The 20,409-nt window shown below is 59.7% G+C and overlaps 1 protein-coding gene across 2 annotated transcripts in view; it reads left to right on the top strand.

The window, feature by feature from the left end:
• The first annotated feature begins 1,737 nt into the window (after positions 1–1,737).
• The window catches only part of NOS1 (nitric oxide synthase 1), a 60,653-nt gene continuing 41,981 nt past the window's right edge, over positions 1,738–20,409 (top strand). For both annotated transcript variants that reach the window (XM_040081039.2, XM_040081038.2), the window contains exons 1-2: positions 1,738–1,829; positions 14,734–15,824. In XM_040081039.2, coding sequence (XP_039936973.1) covers positions 15,106–15,824 — 719 coding nt within the window. In that variant the 5' untranslated portion in view covers positions 1,738–1,829; positions 14,734–15,105. The remainder of the gene's footprint in view (positions 1,830–14,733; positions 15,825–20,409) is intronic.

The raw sequence follows: 20,409 nt of genomic DNA, 5'->3' as shown, positions 1-20,409 counted from the left end.
AAAGAGCCTTTAACCCACAGCCTTCAGAAATGTGTCACTTCATTGAAATAAAACAAAACAAAACAAAAAACCCCACCCCAGTTTAAATCTCGACATTCACTGCTTAAGGTCGACACGACAGTGATTTTCCTGGTTTGTAATTACGCCAAGCATTGATCTAAAGGTTCAAAGGTGCTGCTTCGAGGGGGGCTGATCCCACTGGAAAGGAACGGGCTGGAAGCAGGGACTCAGATGGCACGAAATCCTGGGAACTGGCTGGTTTTAGCTGGCTTTAATGATCTCGATTCCGCTGATTCCAGTGGAGCCGTGGAGCTCTGCTGCCGCTGCTGCGAAGCATCTGCCCCCGAACCTCCAGCTGCTGGGGATGGCTCAGCTCAGACACTTGTGCTTCGAAACAGGGTTTGCATCTGAATAACCCGGGAGTGACTCGAGCCCCTTTTCAGGCTGCCAAGCGAGGTTTTAAAGAGGGGTGGGGGCTTTTTTTTCATCTAAATTACACCCCGCATTTACAAGAAGTCCTTGAACTTTGAACGCGCCCTCAAAATGATAATGAGGGCAATTTGGATTTCGATGGGAAGGTGGCGGGGCTTGGGGCTGGAGGAGATGTGAGTTTCGAGGGAGAGGGTTCATATTTTGAACTAGAATTTAAAAAGAAATGCAAGGGAAGAGAGACAGGTCCTTCCATCCCCTGTAACAGCGACGAAACATGAATTCATCCCCCTGGAATTCCTTGTTTGTGTGCTCCCATAATCTCATTTCTTTGGTGTCTGTATGAAGCTCGAGATCGTTGAGTGCCAGGAGCCAAATTCTCTCGGACTAATATCTTTTTATTAGATTTGCTGCGTGCGTGTGTGCCCACGTGTGAGAGAGAGAGATCACCCTTCATCACCCACCTCGTGCCCTCTCGGGAGCAGAGGAGCTCCCAAGGAACCTTTTCCAGCGGCGTTTTCCAGCTCCGACCCCCAGGGCGGGGAGGTTTGGGGCGCAGAAGTGGCTTTTGGTGGGGTTTCCAGGTGTCCCGTTGGATACTGGGGGTTGTGCTGGGATGTTTCAGGTTGTCACAGCTCTGCCTGGTCATTGAGGGGCTGCGGGAGCTTCTGGAAGTGGGGGGGCAAAGAGTTCTCCCCTAAAAATGGGGAGGGAGGAGCTGGGAGCTGGCCCGGGGATGTTTCAAAAGCGATCTGCCCTGGCCGTGAACTCCCAGGTTTGAAGGATTAGATCAGACCCCGGTTCTGCTCCGAGCCTGGCTCCCAGGAACGCCCAGCCTTTGCCCCGATGCCAAAGGAGGCCCCGCACAGGGAGGCTTCCCAAGGGAGCAGCCGGTGCCACCCTTCCCCAGCCCGCCAGAGCTCCCGGGACTCCCCAGCCTGTGCCGGGGGCTCGGGGAGATGGCAGAGGGAAGAGCGAAAGCTCACTGCCACCTCTAGGCAAAGCCCAGCATCGGCGCTCGCTCTAAACTGGAGCACGGGCAGACAATCCTGGGATTTGTCCCAAATCGCCGCAGTGGCAGCGCCAGACCCCGCTATCAGCTGGTGCGCGTGTGTGCGGTGTGTGCGCCGCTCCACAGCTCCTAAAGCTCTGGTATAAATATGTTCAGCCCTTCCTTTAGTCCGCGGGCTCTAATCCCCCGCACGCATTTCCAGCCGCGTGGAAACAGCAGCCCAGTAACTCCCGAGCCGCGGCTGCCGGGGGGATTGTGTGTGTGATCCGTGCCGAGGCCACGCGTTCCCGAGGATCCCGGGGACAGCCCAGCATCCTGAGCCGCTCCTTCCCGGCGCATCCCTGCTCCGCCTGAGGGATCCGGCTCCTTGCACGCTCCCCTGAGAGAGGTGGGTGAGGGACGAGGGCAGCGGCGCAGGGGCAGCAGCGGGATCGGCGGGCTGGGAAGGAAATCGGGGCGTTAAGTGCCGGGTTTATATTTGGTTTCTATCCCTAACCTCTGGCGGCATATGGCCGGGAGCGAGCGGCGCTGAGCCGCTGCCAGGGGAGCAGCGCTGTCAGGGGCAGGGGGGCGGCTCTTGCCTCTCCCGAGCAGTTTTGGGGGAGAACTTCCCGGGCGGCAGCGCTTGGATCTGCTCCCAGCTGTGGGAAAAGGGGGAAGCAACTTCCATGGACGAGGCTGGGTGGGCAGGGCTGGGAGTGGGGGGGATCTCCCGAGCTCTGGCTGCTCTCCGCGGCTACCCAGGGAGGAGGATGAGGCTGGTGACAGGGACGCGCTCCCTGGGCAGAAATCCTGTCCCCAGACGCTTTTTGCTGGGGGAGGAAGGTGCGGCCCTTCGCTGTGTCGGGAAGGGGCTCGGTGCTGCTGGGGAGGGTCTCGCTCCACCTTCTCCGTGCACAGCCCAACCTCTGCCTCCTCAGTTGTTTATGAGCCTCCGAGCCTTCCCTTCCCTTCCCTTCCCTTCCCTTCCCTTCCCTTCCCTTCCCTTCCCTTCCCTTCCCTTCCCTTCCCGGCTGACTCACGGCTTCCAGCTGGAGGGAAAGGCTACCTGGGGCTGCTCCCGGTGCAGGGGGAGCGCAGGGCACGCACAGGCCAGCGGCTCCCTCAGCACGGGGACACTTTGCTCCCGGCTCGCACGGAATTCCGGGCGGCAGCAAGGCTCCAGGTGATCCCAAAACGAGCCCTGTCCCACCCCGTTTGCCGTGGGGGAAGGAAATCCTCCTCACAGGAAGGCAGCGTCCTCACAGGTGCTGCCGTGCCCTGGCAGGGTGTGTTTAAAGAAAAGGCTGGACGTGGCACTTGGTGCCGTGGTCCAGGTGAGGTGTTGGGGTTGGGCTGGACTCGATGGTCTCAAAGATCTCTTCCAGCCTGGTGATTCCGTGTGTGATTGTGTGATTGTATGATTCAGTGATTCTGTGATTCTGTGATTGTGTGATTCTGTGATTCTGTGATTCTGTGATTCTGTGATCCTGGGTGTAATTCTGTGTGCGATTCTATCATTGTGTGATTCTCTTTGTGATCCTCTCTGTGATTCTCTCTGTGATTCTATGTGAGATGTGACCCGTGGATGAGCACAGCTCTGTTCCCTGGGATCCTGGGTTGGTTCTTGGGCTGGGATGCTGCCGAGGGTGGTGGGTGGAAGAGCTGGACTTCCAAAGCCGTGTCCCGGAGTGGCACAGGGAGCTCTGCTCCCCCGGATCGGGGCTTTGCTTCCTCTGATGCATCTGCCTCGCTGGCAGGAGGGGCAGGAGGGGCTGGTGGCCGTGTGCTGGGGTGGCTTTGGCAGTGCAGGCCCCCTCAAACAGGTGACATCACTGCCAGCAGCCCCTCCTGAGCCTGCATCTGCCTGCCCCGCTCTCCGAGCAGCCCTGCTCCAGCTTCCCTGGCCGGCTCCAGCCCGCAGAGCCCTGCAGCTCCGAGGCTCCAAGCTGGGAGCCCTGGAAGGAGAAGGGTTTGGACTTTTCCCAGCCCGGGCTGAGCTGCCCCTCGCCATCCTGTGCCTGGGTCACCCAGTCCTTTGTCACCGGGGTGTGCCCACTCCTCCCTGCGCGGGGACCAGAGCAGATGTCCTTGGCTAGCCCGCTTTTGGATGAGCCCTCCTGGCTCTAAACGGGCACAGCCGCGTTTTCCTTAGCCCCAGACAGTGTCACGGCCTGATCTCTGCGAGGAGGGGCGGGACGGGGGAGGCAACCCCGCTCCCGCTGCCGCATTTGCCCGTGCTCTCCCCCTCTCCACCCCTGCAGATCTCCCGGTGTGCCGGGCAGGAGCGGGGCCGCTCCGCTCCCCCCGCGCCGTGGGAAGTTCTGTAATTGAATCTCCTGCTGTGCCGTGCGTTGTTCTGTTCGTGCCTCTGGCGAGGCGGTGGGGCAGGCTCTGGGGCGGCCCGGGCCGGGTGGCACCGGAGCTGCCGGGCACCCGCGGGCCGGGCACCTCCGGCAGGCTCAGGACACCTCTGCGCGCTCCGTGGGAGCCTCCTCCTGGGCTGGGGAGCGGGCCGGGAGCAGGTGAACCTCAGAGCCCTGCCCGAGAGCCCGCTGGGTTTATATAATATTATATATCTATAATTGTGTGTTTGTTGTTGCCATGGGAATGAGCACAATCGCAAAGGCTGGAGACTGATGTCAAGCCTGGGTCTGCTCTGGGCCGTGTTGGGGGCAGATAAAGAGTCGGGAGGGGAAATGGGGTGAGGGGACCCTTTGTTCCCTGCCCCTCGTGCAGCCCGGGGCCAGCTCCGGCCGCTGAGGCGCGGGGCTGTCCCGGCAGCGCCCGGATCCGGGCTGGGAGCGCTGGAAGATCCCGGAGGAACGGCGGTGTCTGCCCTGGGCATGGAGCAGGCACGGGGGCTTGCCGCTGGCAGGAGAAGAGGGGGATTTTCCGCAGCGTAACCTGCCTGGGGACAGGGGTGTGGGGGCTGCAGCAGGGCTGGGAAGGGTCCCGGGGACCGCTGCGTTGCCCCCCGGGGCAGGCGGAGCCCCCCGCCCGCCCGGGGCAGGCTGAGTCAGGCCCGCCGGGGTTGAAGCGGAGCTTCCAAGCAACAAGTATGGCCCGGGGGTGTCTCTGAGCTCTTTAATTGGTGCGGGATTCGCGGGGAGGGCGGGGGGGGGTCGGGGGGGGCGACGCTCCCAGGCAAGGGCAGGGAGGGAGGGGGAAGAGGAGCCACGCTGGAAATGAGGTTATATAAAAGATGTATGATTCGGAGAGCGGAGTGTCTCCTAATGAGGGCTGCACCGGCTCGCTCCACACCCATAAAAACCCTGGTTGGACGTCAAAGCGGATTCGTTTCGGTGATGCTGGGATAAAGGGGCGCAGCGAGGACTGGCTCCCCCCCTGCCAGCCCAGCGGAGCCCAGCGCCGCGCCGGGCTCCGTCCCTGCCCAGCCGCCGGGAGGGATGCGGGGCCGGCCGCGGGGCCGGGGCCGGGCACGGCTCCTCTCCGCCGCACGGTAGGTGCCCCCCCGGCCCCGCACCGGGCAGCGCTTCTCCGGGAAACTTTGCAACGGCCGCGGCACCGTGCGCCCCGTCGGGAGCGCCGCCGCCTCCGGGCACCGGGACCGCGCCTCTGCTCCGTGCCCGGGGGAAGGGGAGGCGGCGGCGGGACCCCGGCCCTGCCGGGACGGACAGCAGGGCTCTGCCCAGCCGGGGACACGCGTGGGACGTGCCCGGAGAAAGCCGCCGTGCTGCTCCGGGTGGTCCTGCCGGGACGCGGCTCCCGCTCGCCCCCCAGCCCCGGGACACGCCGTGGGTGTCCCCCCGCGTCCCTCCGCACCCCGCAAAGTTCCAGCAGCGCCTCCGAGCCCGGCTCGCCCCGGAGCGGAGTCTCCCTCCCCCGCAGAGGAGCAGCAAGTTGGGACGGGGCTCGGGGCTGCTCCGGGGGAGGGCACACGGCGTGCCCGGGGCAGGTGGACGGAGTGCGGGGGTGGCAGGCGGGCAGCGAGCCCGGGACGGGCGGCAGCGAGCCCGGGGAGGGCAGCGAACGCCGCCGGGGCGTGCGGGGGCCGGGTGCGATCCGCGCTCCCAAGTGGGGTTAGAGGGAGCGTTTTTAGGGGGGGGCAGGGGGGCATCTTCTGCAAAATGCCATCCTGCCGGGGGGAGGACAGCTCTCCCCGGGGATGCCGTTTCCCGGGAGAAGGCGGTTTCGGGAGGCGGGGGCATTGTCCCGGCTGGATGAGCCGATCCCCGCGCCGAGCCGGAGCTGTCCCGGGTGCTGAACTCCGCCCGGAGCGCCGGGAGCCGCGGGAGCAGGGATCCTTCCCGGGACTGCCGGAGGTGCCGCCGAGCCCCGCGCTGGGGTGGGGATTTGCCCTGTCCCTGGCGGGCCGCGATGTCCCAGCTGTCCCCAGGGTGTGCTCGCTGTCCCCGGGGCACCGGGGTGGGAGCGAGACCCCCACTCAGCCCCAGTGCGGCTCCAGCCCTCGGGATGTCCTGCCGGCGGCTGGCTCCTGTCCTTTAGGGACAACGGGGGTCCAGCCGGGATCGTTCCCCTCCCTGTGCCCCCGAGGAGCCGGCGGGTCCCTCTGGACGAGCCGGGGGTGCAGGCGGGGGTTGTTGCCGCGGGGGTGGGAGGGGACGAGCCCTGCTTGCCCTGCCGCCGCCTCGGCTGCGCTCCCAGCCGAAAGCTTTTGGTTCTTACTGGCAAAGCAGAGGGGGAAAGAGCTCTGTGTGCGGGCACATCTGGAACATCTGGCGGCCGGGTGGGTGTGCACGGCCCCGTCCAGCGCCGGGTCCCTGCCTCAGCACGCACAGCCCAGGTGCAGACATTTTCTCCCGACGCTTCCAAGTTATGACTGTCGGGAGGAAATTCTGGCAGGCGACTTGACAGCGATCTGCCGAGTCCCCGAGGAGCGGATCCGCCTCTCGCCGAGATGGAGGGGAAGTGTCTCCTTCCTCCCTCCCTCCCTTCCTTCCTTCCCGGGGGAGCAGGGGCTGTCTGGCACGGGGTGCGGGGGAGATCGCAGGGGCAGCTGCAGCGGTGGGGGGGCTTGGCTGCTTGAAACACCAGCTCCTCTTCCGCACCCACGTTCCCGAGTGCCGGCGGCTCTGGCAGACGGGGATCTACAGGGATGATCACACAGAAGCCGCAGGGAGGCTTTGGGAGCAGGGAGGAAATCATCTTCCCAGGAATTTTTACCTGCACCTTTTGCTGGTTATCATTTTCCGTTCAAGGTCTCAGTGGGGAAGCCTCATTTAAAGAATTTAGGTTTGCATCAGCGTTTTCCTCCTCCCTCTCTTTTCTCCCAGCTCGTATTTCCCCGAATGTTCCCTTAAAGATGCCACAAACTCAGGCACAGGCTCTGCAGTTTCCAATGTTTGCAAACAAACTCCGGGTGCGGAGTCTCCTCCCGCGCAGCCGTGGGGTTGGAGGGGAGATTTCCCCGCTCAGGTGCCGCTCTGGGATCAGCAGCACACCCTCTCTGGAGCCCAGGAGAGGGACAATTCCCTGTGCCCTTTGGATTCCCTTCATTCCCGCTGCCAGCGCCACAACTGTGAGCGAGAAGCCATCTTAGGCAGAGGGGTTTGGGCTGGATCCTCCTCGGAATCCTCACTTGGAATTTACCCTGTGTGGCTGATCGTGGGGAGGGCTTGGTCCTCTCAGGTTTTTTTTTTTTCCCTCCCCTCTCCCTGCTTTGCTTGTGTATTTTGTCTTTTCCATTTCAGCGGTGTGTCTGCACAAAGGCTCAGGAAATCTGCCAGATTCCCTAAATCAGTGCCTGAAAACAACTATTTTTAGTAACCGATAAGTCACATGAGCTGAGCTCGCATAGATTAGCATTTACCTTTCCCGAGTAACAAGGATATTGTTTGATACTTGTTGATACCATCAATTTTCCCCTAGAGGAACCCAACCCCGATAACGAGGGGCCGGGTTGGAGAGGCGGCTCCGAGCGGAGCTCAGATGCCTTTGTTCTACTCCCGCTGCTCTGATCGTATCTGTGCGTTAAATCAGATCTATAGATGCAATCTGATCCCTCCAAAAATAAATGTATTGTGTCCCGAGGAGGCCTGGGAGCCACAGCCTGGCTGAGGCTGGATAAATCACGCTCGTTGCAAATGAGCCCTGATGGGCTGCGTGTGATAAGGGACCCTGGGTTGTCACTCCGTGGCTCGGGATGTGGCTGTGGGAAGCCCAGATGTCACCAGGGTGGTGGCTCTGCACGCGGAGCGTGGAAGCCTGGAGGTTCCGTGTGTGTCCCTACAAAAACGGGGGCAGTGATGCCGAGGAAACGCTCTCCGTGACAATCGCAAAATGCCAAACGAGATCTAGCAATGCCCTTCTAGGGGAGGCTTGTCTTAATCCCATTTTCCAGAGTTTCGGGCTTATGTTCCCAGACGTGCTGGAAACGTGCGGCTCTTCCTCGCTTTCAAAGGCTGGGGAGCTCAGTGTTCTCCGAGCAGGGATTATCCTGCGTCCCCAGAAGGAACAAAAGGGAGCAGCATCCCTGCCGCATCTGGGACGAGGGCTCCGAGCTGGCCCCGGGGTGACAGCCTGCCCCAAACGCCGGCAGTGAGGAGCAGGGGCTTGGGGAGCCAAAATCCTCTCCTCTGGCACGGGGAAAATCTGGTTTAGGACAGGGGCTGGGGCTGCTTCAGCTTCCATAGGGAAGGGGAAAGCCTCTGGGAAGGATGGGGTCCATTTCCATTCCTCTCCCACACACACTCCTGGGTTTCTTGCTACATCCATGTCCAGGGATGCTGGAGGGGTGAGGATGATGAGGCTGGCGCTGCTTCTGAGGAACAGCCTCTCTCCCGCCGGCAGCACCTTTAGCAAAACCAGGAGGCAGAAAATTCCACATCATCTCCCTGCCTGAATCCTGCTGGAATTAGAGTCAGAGCCCTGGTAGGACAGGGGATGGGTCCCAGGAGGCCCTTGGAGAAGTTTGCCGCCGTTGTTGGTACTATGGCAACAAGTGCTAATGCGAGGCATGGACAGAAGCTCGGGGGAACAAATTATCCTCAGTTTTCCCCTGGCACGTCCCCGAGGAGGCCGAGGCAGCGAGGGCGAGGGCTCTGCTTTGGCGCCGTGTGTCGGATTAACCCGTGGGGAGGAGAGGGATCCTAACCCGGCACCCCCCGTGTTGGAGAGGGGCGGTGACCGCGCTCAGGACACCCCAGAGCTGGGGTCTGGCTGGGGGCTGCCAGGAGCACGATCTCCTCCCGAGGGTTTTCAGCAGGGATATGAGTCACTCCTTAGAAAACCAGTGCCAGCAGGATTCACTGGGAGATTCAATGCCAGGCAAGAAGGATTTTGGGGTGTCAGCAGCAAAGAAGGGGACATGAGCTGCTGAAAAGGACCAGGAGTTTATTCCTGGATGGACTTGGAGCTGGGAGCTCCGTCCCTGACTTTATTGATGCTGGCTGGCAGCTCCGGAGCTATTACAGCTCCAGCCAACCTGCTGTGATCTTTAAATTTTCCTTTTCTTTTGTTTTTTCCCCTAAATGGAGCCCCAGCTCCCCTCTCGTGCTGCGATTGGGCTGCCAGGCCATCCATCAAGTGGCATTTTCTCATTTATTTCCTCCCTACCTATTTCGTCTTCCAGGACAAAGTGGTGGTGTGTTAACACCGCTCCAATTTGTCACGCTGGAGCCACTGGTGTAATTCCAAGCCTCTCAGAAAATTGATGGTGGTGGAATTGAGGTTTTACAGATGGGCCAAGCCCTAATAAGAACATCAGTTTGAGATGGGGCGAGCGGCAGAATTGACGCTTTTATCTAAATTCTGTTGGAGCCACACACCGCAGGCACCGGGAAAATATTGTAGGAAACAGCAAAAGAGGAATGGCAGGCGTGGTGCAGAAATCTGCTCAGTCCTGAACTCCAAATTGCAACAAAACCCGGGTTCTGGCAGCCGAAGGAAAAGGGGGATTTTGTCAACACAGTTGTCTTGGCAACACTAAAATGCGTTTCGCGCGGTCTGCTCGGGTTGTGTCGGGTGGGGTGAACGGGAGGGGCTCCAGGAAAGTTTTGGGGCGGCTCTGCCTCCTCCAGCACCGTTGTCCCATGATGAGGAGGGTGCAGGACGCTGTCCCGAACGGGATGGGATAGGATCAGATCAGAACAAATGGAATATTTGTGTTGGAAGGGATCTACATGATAATTTTAACAGCCTAGACGCTCCGGTGGCTGTGGTGCCAGCAGGACCAGGCTTTCCTGGGCTGTTTCATTCCCTGGAGAGGGGATGGACACCAAACCAACTGCCAGGTGTTGCAGGAATGTGCAGGTCCCGGGGCTTCGGGGCAGATTTATCCCAACATGAGCAAACAGTTGTGGTTTGTTTTCCAGGAAACAACCCCTGATTAGAGGCAGATGAACCCTCTTGGAGTCTGGCCATGGATTTATTTCCATCAGAAGCAAGGATTTATCTGCTTAGCTGCTCTTCCTGCAGGAGTGTTTTGGGTGCAGACAGCCACAGGGAGGTGAGGGGGTCTCCAGGGTGGAACCCTTGGCATTCCATCCCTTTGGCAGGGTCCTGCTGGTGCCCAGCTCGGGTCAGCGGGCGCTGGCACCGGGGTACAGATGGCAAAGTGCCTCGTTCCGGCCGCCCCGGGTGGAAATCAGGTTTATTGGGGGCAAAGGCAAAGTGCCAGCCCAGCCGGAATAACGATTCCCAGCCAGACGTGCTGGGAATGGGAAGGGAGAAGCAGAGCCATCGTTTGGCTTTGAAGGGAAAAGGTCTCGCCCTTCCTGGGTGGATTTTGGGAAGGCTGAGGTGAGGTGTGCAATTAGAGCTGCAGGTGACGCCTTGAGAGGCTGCCTAGAGCAGAGGCTAGATAGAGTTAAAAGGATAAAGTAGGTATTTATGAAAGACCTTCATAGGATTCACCTCGGGCAGTGCAAAGCCTCACAGAGGCTACACCCAACATGGACGATGGTCCCGAGTTTCTCAGACAGAAATAATTTGGTCCCTCTGCAGATCTGTGGTTAATTGTCCAATTACAGCTTCAGGTAATGAAGTCATATTCCCCTGGTTTCCTCCAGCCCCATTCACTTTTGTTTATACTTTTCGGACCTGAGGCTGCGTTGATGACCTTGGTTCTCAGGCCTGGAAGGATTGTTCAGTCTGACCAAAACGTGAAGAAAGCTAACTAGCATTCTATACAGAGTTCAGAGTTACACACTAATGCAGTACAGGAGCTGAAAAACATAAAAGCTAAAACTTAAGGCATCAGAGGAACGTTGTCCGGGTATTCCCAGGATTCAGAGGCCGTGGACAAGGAGACCCTGGGCGGGGATGGAGCGTGGAACTGCTGGCACCGGCGAGCTGCCTGCCAGGGAATGGCTGGAACGCTCCGTTTTCGGAGGCACAGCCGCGCAGGTTTACAGGAACCGTGCCTATGTTGCATCCCAGCGCTCCTCATCCGATCCACCGATGCTCCGTGGGTCGTAAAAATTAAATGGGCGTAAATCCATCAGCGCCGGGGTTCTTCCTCGAGCGCCATAAATCCCACGAAAGCTAATTAAAGAGGACAATGGTGCCCATTTAAAGCTGGCACAGGGATCCAGGAGCCATTATCGCTGGGAAAACAGGGCTCCAAATGGATTTGCGAGGCCGAGGGCTGCGCGGGCGGCCGCGGCGAGGGGCTGGCGTTGAGCACGGCACAGCCGGCGGCTCCTGCCTGGCAGAGTGAGGAGATTGCGTTAAAGCCCCGGGATTGATTTCTCCTCCGCTTTGCCTTGGAAATCAAATCATCCCATTATCGTTTTGCGCCGGAGTTTGTTCTTGGAATGTTATCTGGCAGCTCAAGGAGCTTCTCGCAGGGTTTGTTTGTTGAGCCAGAGCCTTGGTCCCTGCCGGAGGGGAGCCGGCTCTGCTGCTCTTCCCTGAAAGCCTCCGGAGGAAGGATCTTCCCAGGGACTGCTATTGGGATAGGAGGGATGTTCCCAGGGATTGCTGTTGGGATAGGAGGGATGTTCCCAGGGATTGGTGTTGGGATAGAGGGATGTTCCCAGGGATTGGTGTTGGGATAGAGGGATGTTCCCAGGGATTGGTGTTGGGATAGAGGGATGTTCCCAGGGACTGCTATTGGGATAGGAGGGATGTTCCCAGGGATCGGTGTTGGGATAGAGGGATGTTCCCAGGGATTGCTGCTGGGATAGAGGGATGTTCCCAGGGATTACTGTTGGGATAGAGGGATGTTCCCAGGGATAGGTGTTGGGATAGAGGGATGTTCCCAGGGATAGGTGTTGGGATAGAGGGATGTTCCCAGGGATCGGTGTTGGGATCAGGGTTAAAGCTTGCCTGTGGTGCTGCCCCTCTGCAGGGTTTGTTGCTCTCCTGTAGTTTGGGGTTTATGCCTTGGGAAGGGCAGGGAAACTGAGGCAGGAGTGGGATGGCACCATCCATGGAGGTTAATTCCAGCAGGGTGACCCGACACGGCGCTGAGCCGGGCTTTGCTGATGGATTTGCCATCTCCCAGCTCTCTTTTTGGGGTGTTCCCACCCTGGTGAAACCCCGTTCTTCTCTCACTGTTTTAAGGAGTTAGACGTGACACCTCCAGCAATTTAAATGCCTGGTCTGGCTCTGGGGTCCATAAATCAGAGTCCTCATGGTGCTGGGAGGGAAAACTGGGAATCTGTGGGCTCACAGAGCTCAGCACAGCTCAGCCACCCACAGGGTGGAACCGCTTGTGTTCCATGCGAAACGTGTCCCCTCTGGAATCAGAGCTGGGACACCCTGGAGCTGGGACACTCTGGAGCTGGGGTAGCTCCCTCACCCTCCTGGGGGAGCCTTCCGAGCACTCCCGGTGTCTTCCGCCTCCCTGAACTTCTCCCTCTCCCTCCTCTCTCCAGACTGAGCTTGAGCAAGGCTTTCCAGCTGGAAAATAATCGGACTCAATGATTTTAAGATTGTTTTCCCAGGTAAATGGTGCTGTGATTCCGTGAAAATCCTTATCCAGCTATTCCCTAAAGGAGCAGGAGGCTGAGGGGCTTAGAGCCTTTTTCTCCTCCTCTCCTTGGCTGTCCCTCTCCTTTCTGGCTCTTTTCTGACCTTCCTGACTGAGGAGCAGCAGAAAAAAAAAGGAGAAATCCTTGGATGGGTGTTGAGGTATCACTTAAAATCCACTTTTTTCTTCTCATCCCTTTTGTGAGGAATGCTGAGGTGTCGGTGGGTTTGGGGACAGGGAGCAATGAGCGCCTAGAAATGCCGGATTGCAGGCTGGGGATGAACTCACACAGGAGAAATGACGAGCTTTTCCATGGAAATAGCTGGAAATTATCCTGGTGGGAGAAGAGTGAGGGATTACGCGCCGGGGTTTCTCAGCTCTTTCCAGCCAGCTCAGCAAGTCCCGCTGTAAGGTCGAGCGCGGCTGAAGGACATCCACGGCGCCCTCCAGCTGTGCAACATCTGCCCGTGCGGGCGGCGGGGAGCGCCCGGCGGTGCCGGGGAGCCGAGCCGGGCCGTGCCCACGGCGGCTTTGCCGCGATGCCAGCGCCGAGCTCGCCCGGGGCGAGGAGCTGTGAGCGCCGCGCTGCCGCTGCGGAGCCCCGAGCCAAGGGCAGGGCTGAGCCCCCGCGGGAAGCCGCTGTCCCGGGCTCCCGTGGCGTTTCGTGGCCGCCTTTGTCCCCGCGGAATCCGCCGAGGCGTGGGGATGCGGCCGCTGTGACCCGGTGCCGTGCCCGAGTCGGGGTGGCCGTCACCTTGTGCGGGGAGCGGGGACAGGAAAATCAGAGCCGGGCAGCGAGAAGGGAGCTGCTCCTGCCATTCCCAAAGAGCCTGGCAAAGAGGGGGAAAGCCCACTGCGAGAGCGGGGTGGGGATGGGGAAGGGATGGAGCGGCGGGAGGGAAGGAAAGGGACGGAACCTGTCCGGGAGGAGCAAATTCCTGCTTTCCTCCGTCCTCCCCGAAACTGGAACCTTCCCAACCCCGCTCTGCCACCCAGCCCCGTGAGGCCGCGCAGCGCACCCCGGGGTCCCCATCCGGTGTCATTTGCGGGAAGAAACCTGGCAATTAGGGCGCTAATTAGCCCTCGAGGATGTGACCCGGTGGCATTTAACCCTTTGCAAGCTGCTGCTGCCGCTCTGCAGGGCCGAGTCACAGCAGGGGAAGGGCCACAGGGGTTAAACCCATCGCGTTGCGTTATGGATCTCTAATTGTTTTATTCCTAATTCTCTGCTAAACAGCCCAGCCTGGGGCCAGCAGCACTCCTCACGCGAGCATTGAGTGGCGCTGGCGGCACTGCCCTGCTCCTCAGATCCCTGTTTGTCCCGTCCGGGAGCTCCCGGCAGAGGGGGGATGAGGGTGCCAACGCCGCCCCGAACATGGGGAGAGGGAAGATTGTTTTCCTTGCCATGTCAGCGCCTCCGGCAGAACAAGTGCCCTCTGTTCTCTGCCCGAAACCCGGCTTTTAAAAAAGGAAAGAAGGCGCTGGCTCGGTGCGAATTGTCAGGGCGCAGCGCTGGAGAGAAACGTTCTCCAGAGCATCGGAGAAAGGCGAGGGGAGCGCGGGGAGGCCCCGGGAGCAGAAGCGCCGGAAGCCAAGCGTGGCGGAGTAAGAGCGAGGGTCCCATCAGGAGTCGATGGGATGTGACTCCCCGAGCCCCGCGGGGGCAGGACCGGCTCCGGGCGCGTTCTCCTGGCGGTGTTTCCCTCCGCTGAAGCAGCTGGTGCGGGAACAGTTCGGAGCCGAATGGCAGGGCTGGGCTCGGGGGAGTGCGAGCGTCGCCTCCTTCTCCCCGTGCCAGGCCGCAAATATGGGGAGAGGAGGAGCTGAGCGGTGATCCCTGCAGCCAGCCTGAAAAGCCTTTGGAAATGTTCTCCTAACTCGGGGGAAGGGGAGCCGAGCGGCCTCTCCCATTCCCTCTGGTGCCCGCGGCTGCTGCTCCTGCTCCCGAGGGCTCCTCGGAGTGACAGCACCCGCGGAACAGAATTCCTCGGGGACAGGAACGCCCGTCCCCTGTCCGGTTCTCGCGCATCAGCTCGCTGGATGCTCTGGGGAGCACACGGACACGGGACCCTGAGCCGGCGGGAATCCCTCCCGGTGCGTGAGCCTGGCGTGTCCGAGCGCGGCTGCCCGGCGCTGCCCGTGCCCAGCGGGCCCTGCCGGGGCTCCCGCTCCCCCCGCGCCTCCGCGGCCCCCGCCCAACAGATGGTGCCGATTTTCGCAGGGGGAGGTGGAGGAAACAAAGCCCGGAGCGCTGCGAGGCTGCAGCCTGGCTCCCAAACGCAGCCCGGGGTGGGGGGTGACATCTGTGGGCACGGGGTGCCCGCGGCGTGCCGAGCCCCGTGCTGAGCCGCCACTTGCGCCCGCCCTGCCTCACTGATCTCCCTCCTTTGTTGGTTTTCCCCCTCCTTTCCAGATAAAGAAGCCCGCGCACCGTCGGCGGGGATGCCGGTGAAGCGAGCGGGCCGCCTCCCCCTCTCCGCCCGGCGCAGGACCAGCGGCTGACTGGAAGCTGGAATGTTTCCCACTCCAGCCGATGCCCAGCCCTGCCCGCCCTGCTCCTAGCCTGGCTTCCCAGGGGTGACATTCCCGGTTTTCTCCTGTTCGGAGAGCAGTGCCGCCGAGCATGCCGCAGAAAGCTCCTCTGCAGCCGAAGCCCAGGGGAGTTTTCCAGTGAGTCCAGATCCTTAAAAGCCAGAGTTGCCCCTTCCCACCCCGGGGACAGCGAATTTCCCTGCGCCCAGCGGGTGTCGAGGTCCCGGAGTGCGGGCTGCAGGAGGGGGCTGCCATGGAAGAGAATGCGTTCAGCGTGCAGCAGATCCAGCCCAACGTCATCTCGGTGAGGCTCTTCAAGCGCAAGGTGGGCGGCCTCGGCTTCCTGGTGAAGGAACGCGTCAGCAAACCGCCCGTCATCATCTCCGACCTGATCCGGGGCGGGGCTGCTGAGCAGAGTGGCCTCATCCAGGCTGGGGACATCATTCTGGCCGTCAATGGCAGGCCCCTGGTGGACATGAGCTATGAGACGGCGCTGGAGATCCTGAGAAGCATCGCCTCCGAGACCTACGTGGTCCTCATCCTGCGCGGCCCCGAGGGCTTCACCACTCACCTGGAGACCACTTTCGCGGGCGACGGGACGCCCAAAACCGTCCGTGTCACCAGGCCCCTGTGCCCGGCTCCCAGGGCGGTTGACTTGTCCAACCCAAGCGCTCCCAGCAAGGAGCAGCCGCCGCCAGCAGCCATGGGATCCCTGTGGAGCAGGGAAATCGGGAAGGAGGTGGAGCCGATGGTCCACGTTAACGGCGTCGTTCCCGGCGGCAAAGGGCCGGACGCCGGGAAGGGCAAGGACGGGGCTTGTGGTCACCCCTGTCTCAACGGCGGCGTGGGAGACAACGAGCTGCTCAAAGAAATCGAGCCCGTCCTGGACCTGCTGAAGAGCAGCAGTAAGGACAGCGATGGAGATGCGCCCTCCAAGGTAGAGACACGGGATATAGAAGTCCAGGTGGACTGGTAGGTCCCTAAATACATTTTTTTACCTTTGGTGGAACGTGCTGGTTTTGGCTCCCCGAGGTGTCGGTGAGCCCCTCTCCACAGCTGCCTGCCGCCCGGCACAGCAGGCTGGGGATGGAGAGGAAGGGATGCGAAATAAAGGGGGGAGCGGATGGTGAGGGCAAGATGAAAAACTGGGAGAAGGTTGTGGAAGAAAGATGTAAGCATGGGAAATTGGGGAGATGGGGAATAATGTCTCACGGAAAGCTGAGCAGTGCGATGTGGTGGGTCACGGGCTGGGCTGGGGTAAATTTCTGCTCCATGTTCTCAATTCCATTTGTTTTAAGTTGAAGCAAAATCCCGTGCCTCAGTTTCCCCACCTGCCGAATGAGGTCCATGGTATTCCTGTCCTTGTGGTCCTGCTTTAGAGCTCTCCGGCTGAAATCCACTGTAACTGCGGGAGAGGGGGCAGGAAGGTCGGACTGGCCAGGCACGGTGCTTTCCGGGAGAAATGAGCTTCCAAACCTTTCGGGAGAGGGGAGGAGAGCCCCAGCCCAGCTCCATCAGAAGCCAAGGGCAGTGGGACCAGCCTGGTGGGAAGGGGGGAGATGTTTTCCATGGAGAGCTGGGAACGGTCAATCCTTGTGGAAATGCCGGGGCGGATCCCTGCTCCTTCTAGAGCCAGGTCACAATCTCAGGACCTGTGTGCGTGGGTGGGGACATGGCCAGCGCTTGTCCCACGTCCTGTTGAGGAGGGGGAAGTGGGGACAGCTCCCGATTTTCCTCAGCGTTTCCCTGAGGTGCAGCGCATCGCTCCGGAGCCGGAGCAGCTCCCCGGGGCCCTTCCTGCTTTACAAAGCTCTTGTTAGCAGCCGGATCTTTTCGGTGCCAGCTCCCTCTCCTCCTGACCGTTCATTAACACGGATAGGTTGTCTCTTCCTGTTGCTTTTCCCCAAGTCCCCAAACACATTTTAGCAGTGTCAAGTGCTGCAGCAGGTTGTGGCTGCCCTCGCTTACCGACTGGCTGGAAAAGCCCCGAGGGTTTGCTGGAGCTGCCGGCCTGTGGCTCAGCCACGGGAAGATCTGTAATTTCGAGTTCTCTGTAATTTCGGGTTCTCTTGCCGTAGACGCTTCTTAGGAGAAGGAAGAAATCGTGTTCATTTTTCTTTATCAGAAACAAGAGGAGAGCGCCACAGCGGGGTCCCCCCGCGGGCTCCCAGCCAAGGCTGAGCTCCCGCTCGCTCCCACCCCAATCCCACCCACACCTCCTGTGTGTTCCACCTTCCTCGTTTTGTTTCCTGGTGTTTTCCTGCCGTTCCTGCTCTCCCAGTTTATTCCCGTTTCCCTCAGAGGACACGGTGCTCTAAGCTTGTTGCTGTGCTCACACTGGGTCAGAGGGAAAAAAAAAAAATATCTGCTGGGCTCGGTGCCGGTGTCTGGGAGTGCTTCCTGCATCCCCTCCCCTCCACAGGTACTCTCCAGGTCTCGTTCATTTAGGAATTGTTGGGATTTGGAAAATTTGGAAATCTGCTGTGCAACGGGAAGTGATTTTAAACCCCCCCCCCTGCCCCGAGCTTGGGACGCCCTCCCAAAACCTGTGTGGACAGCGCATGCTTTAATCCAGCAGCAGCCCGTCCTGGGAGAGCCTGGTTTAAGAGCTGAGACATTGGGAGGGTCACGAGTGGACACAAAACGTGCAGGGGGCTTCAAAATCCCCTCTGGGGCCTGGGGGCTGCAGCCCAGCAGAGCCCCCAGAGGACACAATCCCAAACATCGGGGTTGTACCAGGCGCAGCCTCACCCTCCAAACCCTGTCCTCATCCCACCGGCTGCAGGATCTCCAAGGAAATTCTGCTCCAGCCACGGGGAGGGATGAAAAACGTGGATTTGTTTTGTGGAGTCTCTTCTATTCAGAGATGAAGCAGAAATGCTTTGATTTCACTTTGATTTCACTTTGATTTCACTTAAACTGAAGGATCTTGAAGCAGCAAAGCGGAGACTTCACCAAAAGGTCCTTTTTATTTTTTCAATATCCTAATTAAAAAACAAAACAAAACAAAAACTTTATAATCTCTATACCTTGTGGATGAAAACCCACAAATTCTCCTGCTTGATGAGAAGCTGCAGCCTGGCTCTTGTGGAAGGGCTGTGAGGGAGAAGACCCAGGCTGGAGCAGAGATGTGCGAAGGAGATTTACTGCCGGGAGAAGCTGTCGGGAGCTGCCGTGCGGGGCAAAGGGCGTTTCTGCGGGATCAGGCTGCGGATGATTCATCTCCTCGGCTCGGGCTCGCACAGGGCCGGGCCATCCTGAAGGTCTCCCACACTCCAAGTTTTCTCGGACGGCAGGAGAAGTGTGGAAAGGTCAGGGAATAACGGGGAGTGGATAACTGGGGAGAGCGTTGGTCGGTGCCAAGGAAATGCCAAAAAAACCCCCAGCCAGCCTTATCAGATGGATGCAGCTCCCGGGCGTCGGCCGTGACTTCTCCAGGCGGGAACAGCGCAGGAATTGAGCTCTACCTGCCCCTAGGAGGGCGCAAAACCTGGCTCAGGGTTGAGCGGGACAGCTCCAGCCTGCGCTGTTTGGCTGTTGATCCAGCAGGAGGTGATGGGGTTGGGATGGATCCTGCCCTGTCTCCTCTCTGCCTGGTGCTGCCCTTCCCAGCCGCTGTGGCTTTGCCGGAGCCGCTGGGATCACGGAGCTGTGAGGAGTTCCCAGGCAGCCAGGAAGGGCACGAGGCTGAGCTGCTCCACAGGGAGCCAAAGGCTCCTGGCCCGAGACGGGCTTTGGCAAAAACAGCTCAAACGACGCCTGATGCTTTGGGCTTCCAGCTCCTCTCCCCAAGGAAAACTGGAAGGGAGCCTACAAGAAATGGAGAGAGACTTCTTATAGGAGCATGGAGGGACAGGATAAGGAGAAGGGATTCAAACTGCCAGAGGGCAGGGCTGGATGGGAGATTGGGCAGGAATTGTTCCCTGGCAGGGTGGGCAGGGCCTGGCACAGGGTGCCCAGAGCAGCTGTGGCTGCCCCTGGATCCCTGGCAGTGCCCAAGGGCAGGTTGGACACTGGGGCTTGGAGCAGCCTGGGACAGTGGGAGGTGTCCCTGCACATGGGCAGGGGTGGCACTGGATGTTTTTAACATCCTTTCCAATCCATCCTGAGGCTGACTGATTGATTCACTGATTGATCCAAAGTTTGCTTTGGGGACACAAGCAGTTCCTCTCCATCCCCCACATTCACGGTCTGCATTCCCCCAGGGAATTCTCCGTGCTGCCTTTCTCTCCCCCCGTGTGCCCGGAGCGTGTCCGTGGAGCGGCCGTGCCCACGGCTCGGGCCATCTGCAGTGGGAGAAGGAGCACGGACGTGGGGCTCAAGGTATGATGAGAGCTGGCATTTCTGCCATGAGCCTCACCGTGGGCTAGGAAGCAAAAATAGCGTTTGATTCACTCCCTGCCGGCGAACCCAGGTCTGCTTTTCCCTCAGAGCTCTGGGGAGATTGTCAGGTCCCATCTTCCCTCCTCCTTCCCCCCCTCCCCACTGAGTTGCCAGGGTTTATTTTCCTTCCCAGGTCTCTTCCATGACATGAGCAGCCTGATGGAAACATGGCAGTTTCAGTCCAAACAGCAGCCCCGAGAGGGAGGGGAGTGCTGAGAGCAGGAATTCAGCTCAGGAAAGGTTTCAAGGTTTCAGGCTCCAGCTTGCCTTGGAACAAACCCCATCATTTTGCAGTTCAGAGAAAGTTCCCTTCCTCCCACCTTCCTCAGCACCGCCAAAATCTCTTTGTGTTGCTCAAAACATTTCATTTGCATTTCTGATCTGTCTTCATTCTTCTGCCCTTGGACACAGAACTTTCAAACCTCGGAAAGGAGAAGATTCCTTGGAATTCCACGCTTGTGCCGTTCTGGAAATGGAAGCAGGGAATTCTGGCAGGGAATAACCTTCCCCTTCGCCCTCAGCTGAGGCTTGTTCCTCATCGCTCTGCTCCATCACTGATCCAGAGAGGCATTTGGTGCCTGGAAAACATCAAAATTCCACACAAATGTATCCCATATTCCATCCAAATATATCCCATATTCCACACAAATATATCCCACATTTCCCCCAAATACACCCCGTATCTCCCCAAATCCCCGTTCTCCCGCTCAGCCTCTGTGCTGCTCCTTGCATCCCGTGGGATGGTTCAGCCCTTCCCTCGTGTGTGATCCCAGCAGCCGGGCCCGTGGGCCAGCTGTGATCCCGCAGGAGATCCGGGTGTGATTCCCAGAGCCTGGAATCCTCCAGGTGCTCACTGGGAGCGGCTGGGAAGGGGCAGCAGCGGCCGCTGCAGCTCGGTGCCGGTTGAGTTTGGAGCTGTGCTGGTGGGACTTTGGGATTGCTTGGATCTGCTCCCAGGTCTTTGTGTGTCGGTGCCTCCACAAAGGTTTTCCAGCCTCGTATTTCACAGACTCCCTGAGGCCGCAGCTTGCCCGGCTCATTAGTCCCCGATCCCAGCGCTGCGCACATTCCTGATTTTCTCCAGGATCTTCTCCAGACCATTCCACAGGTTCTTCCTTCTGTGCTGACCCACATCCCCTCTCCTGTTGCTCCTTGCTTGGATCACCCTGCATTC

Source organism: Hirundo rustica, chromosome 17 (assembly GCF_015227805.2).
Source record: "Hirundo rustica isolate bHirRus1 chromosome 17, bHirRus1.pri.v3, whole genome shotgun sequence".
In the NCBI taxonomy this organism is placed as follows: domain Eukaryota; kingdom Metazoa; phylum Chordata; class Aves; order Passeriformes; family Hirundinidae; genus Hirundo; species Hirundo rustica.
Note: the sequence above shows the minus strand (reverse complement) of the source record. Positions and strands in the feature narration are given on the sequence as shown.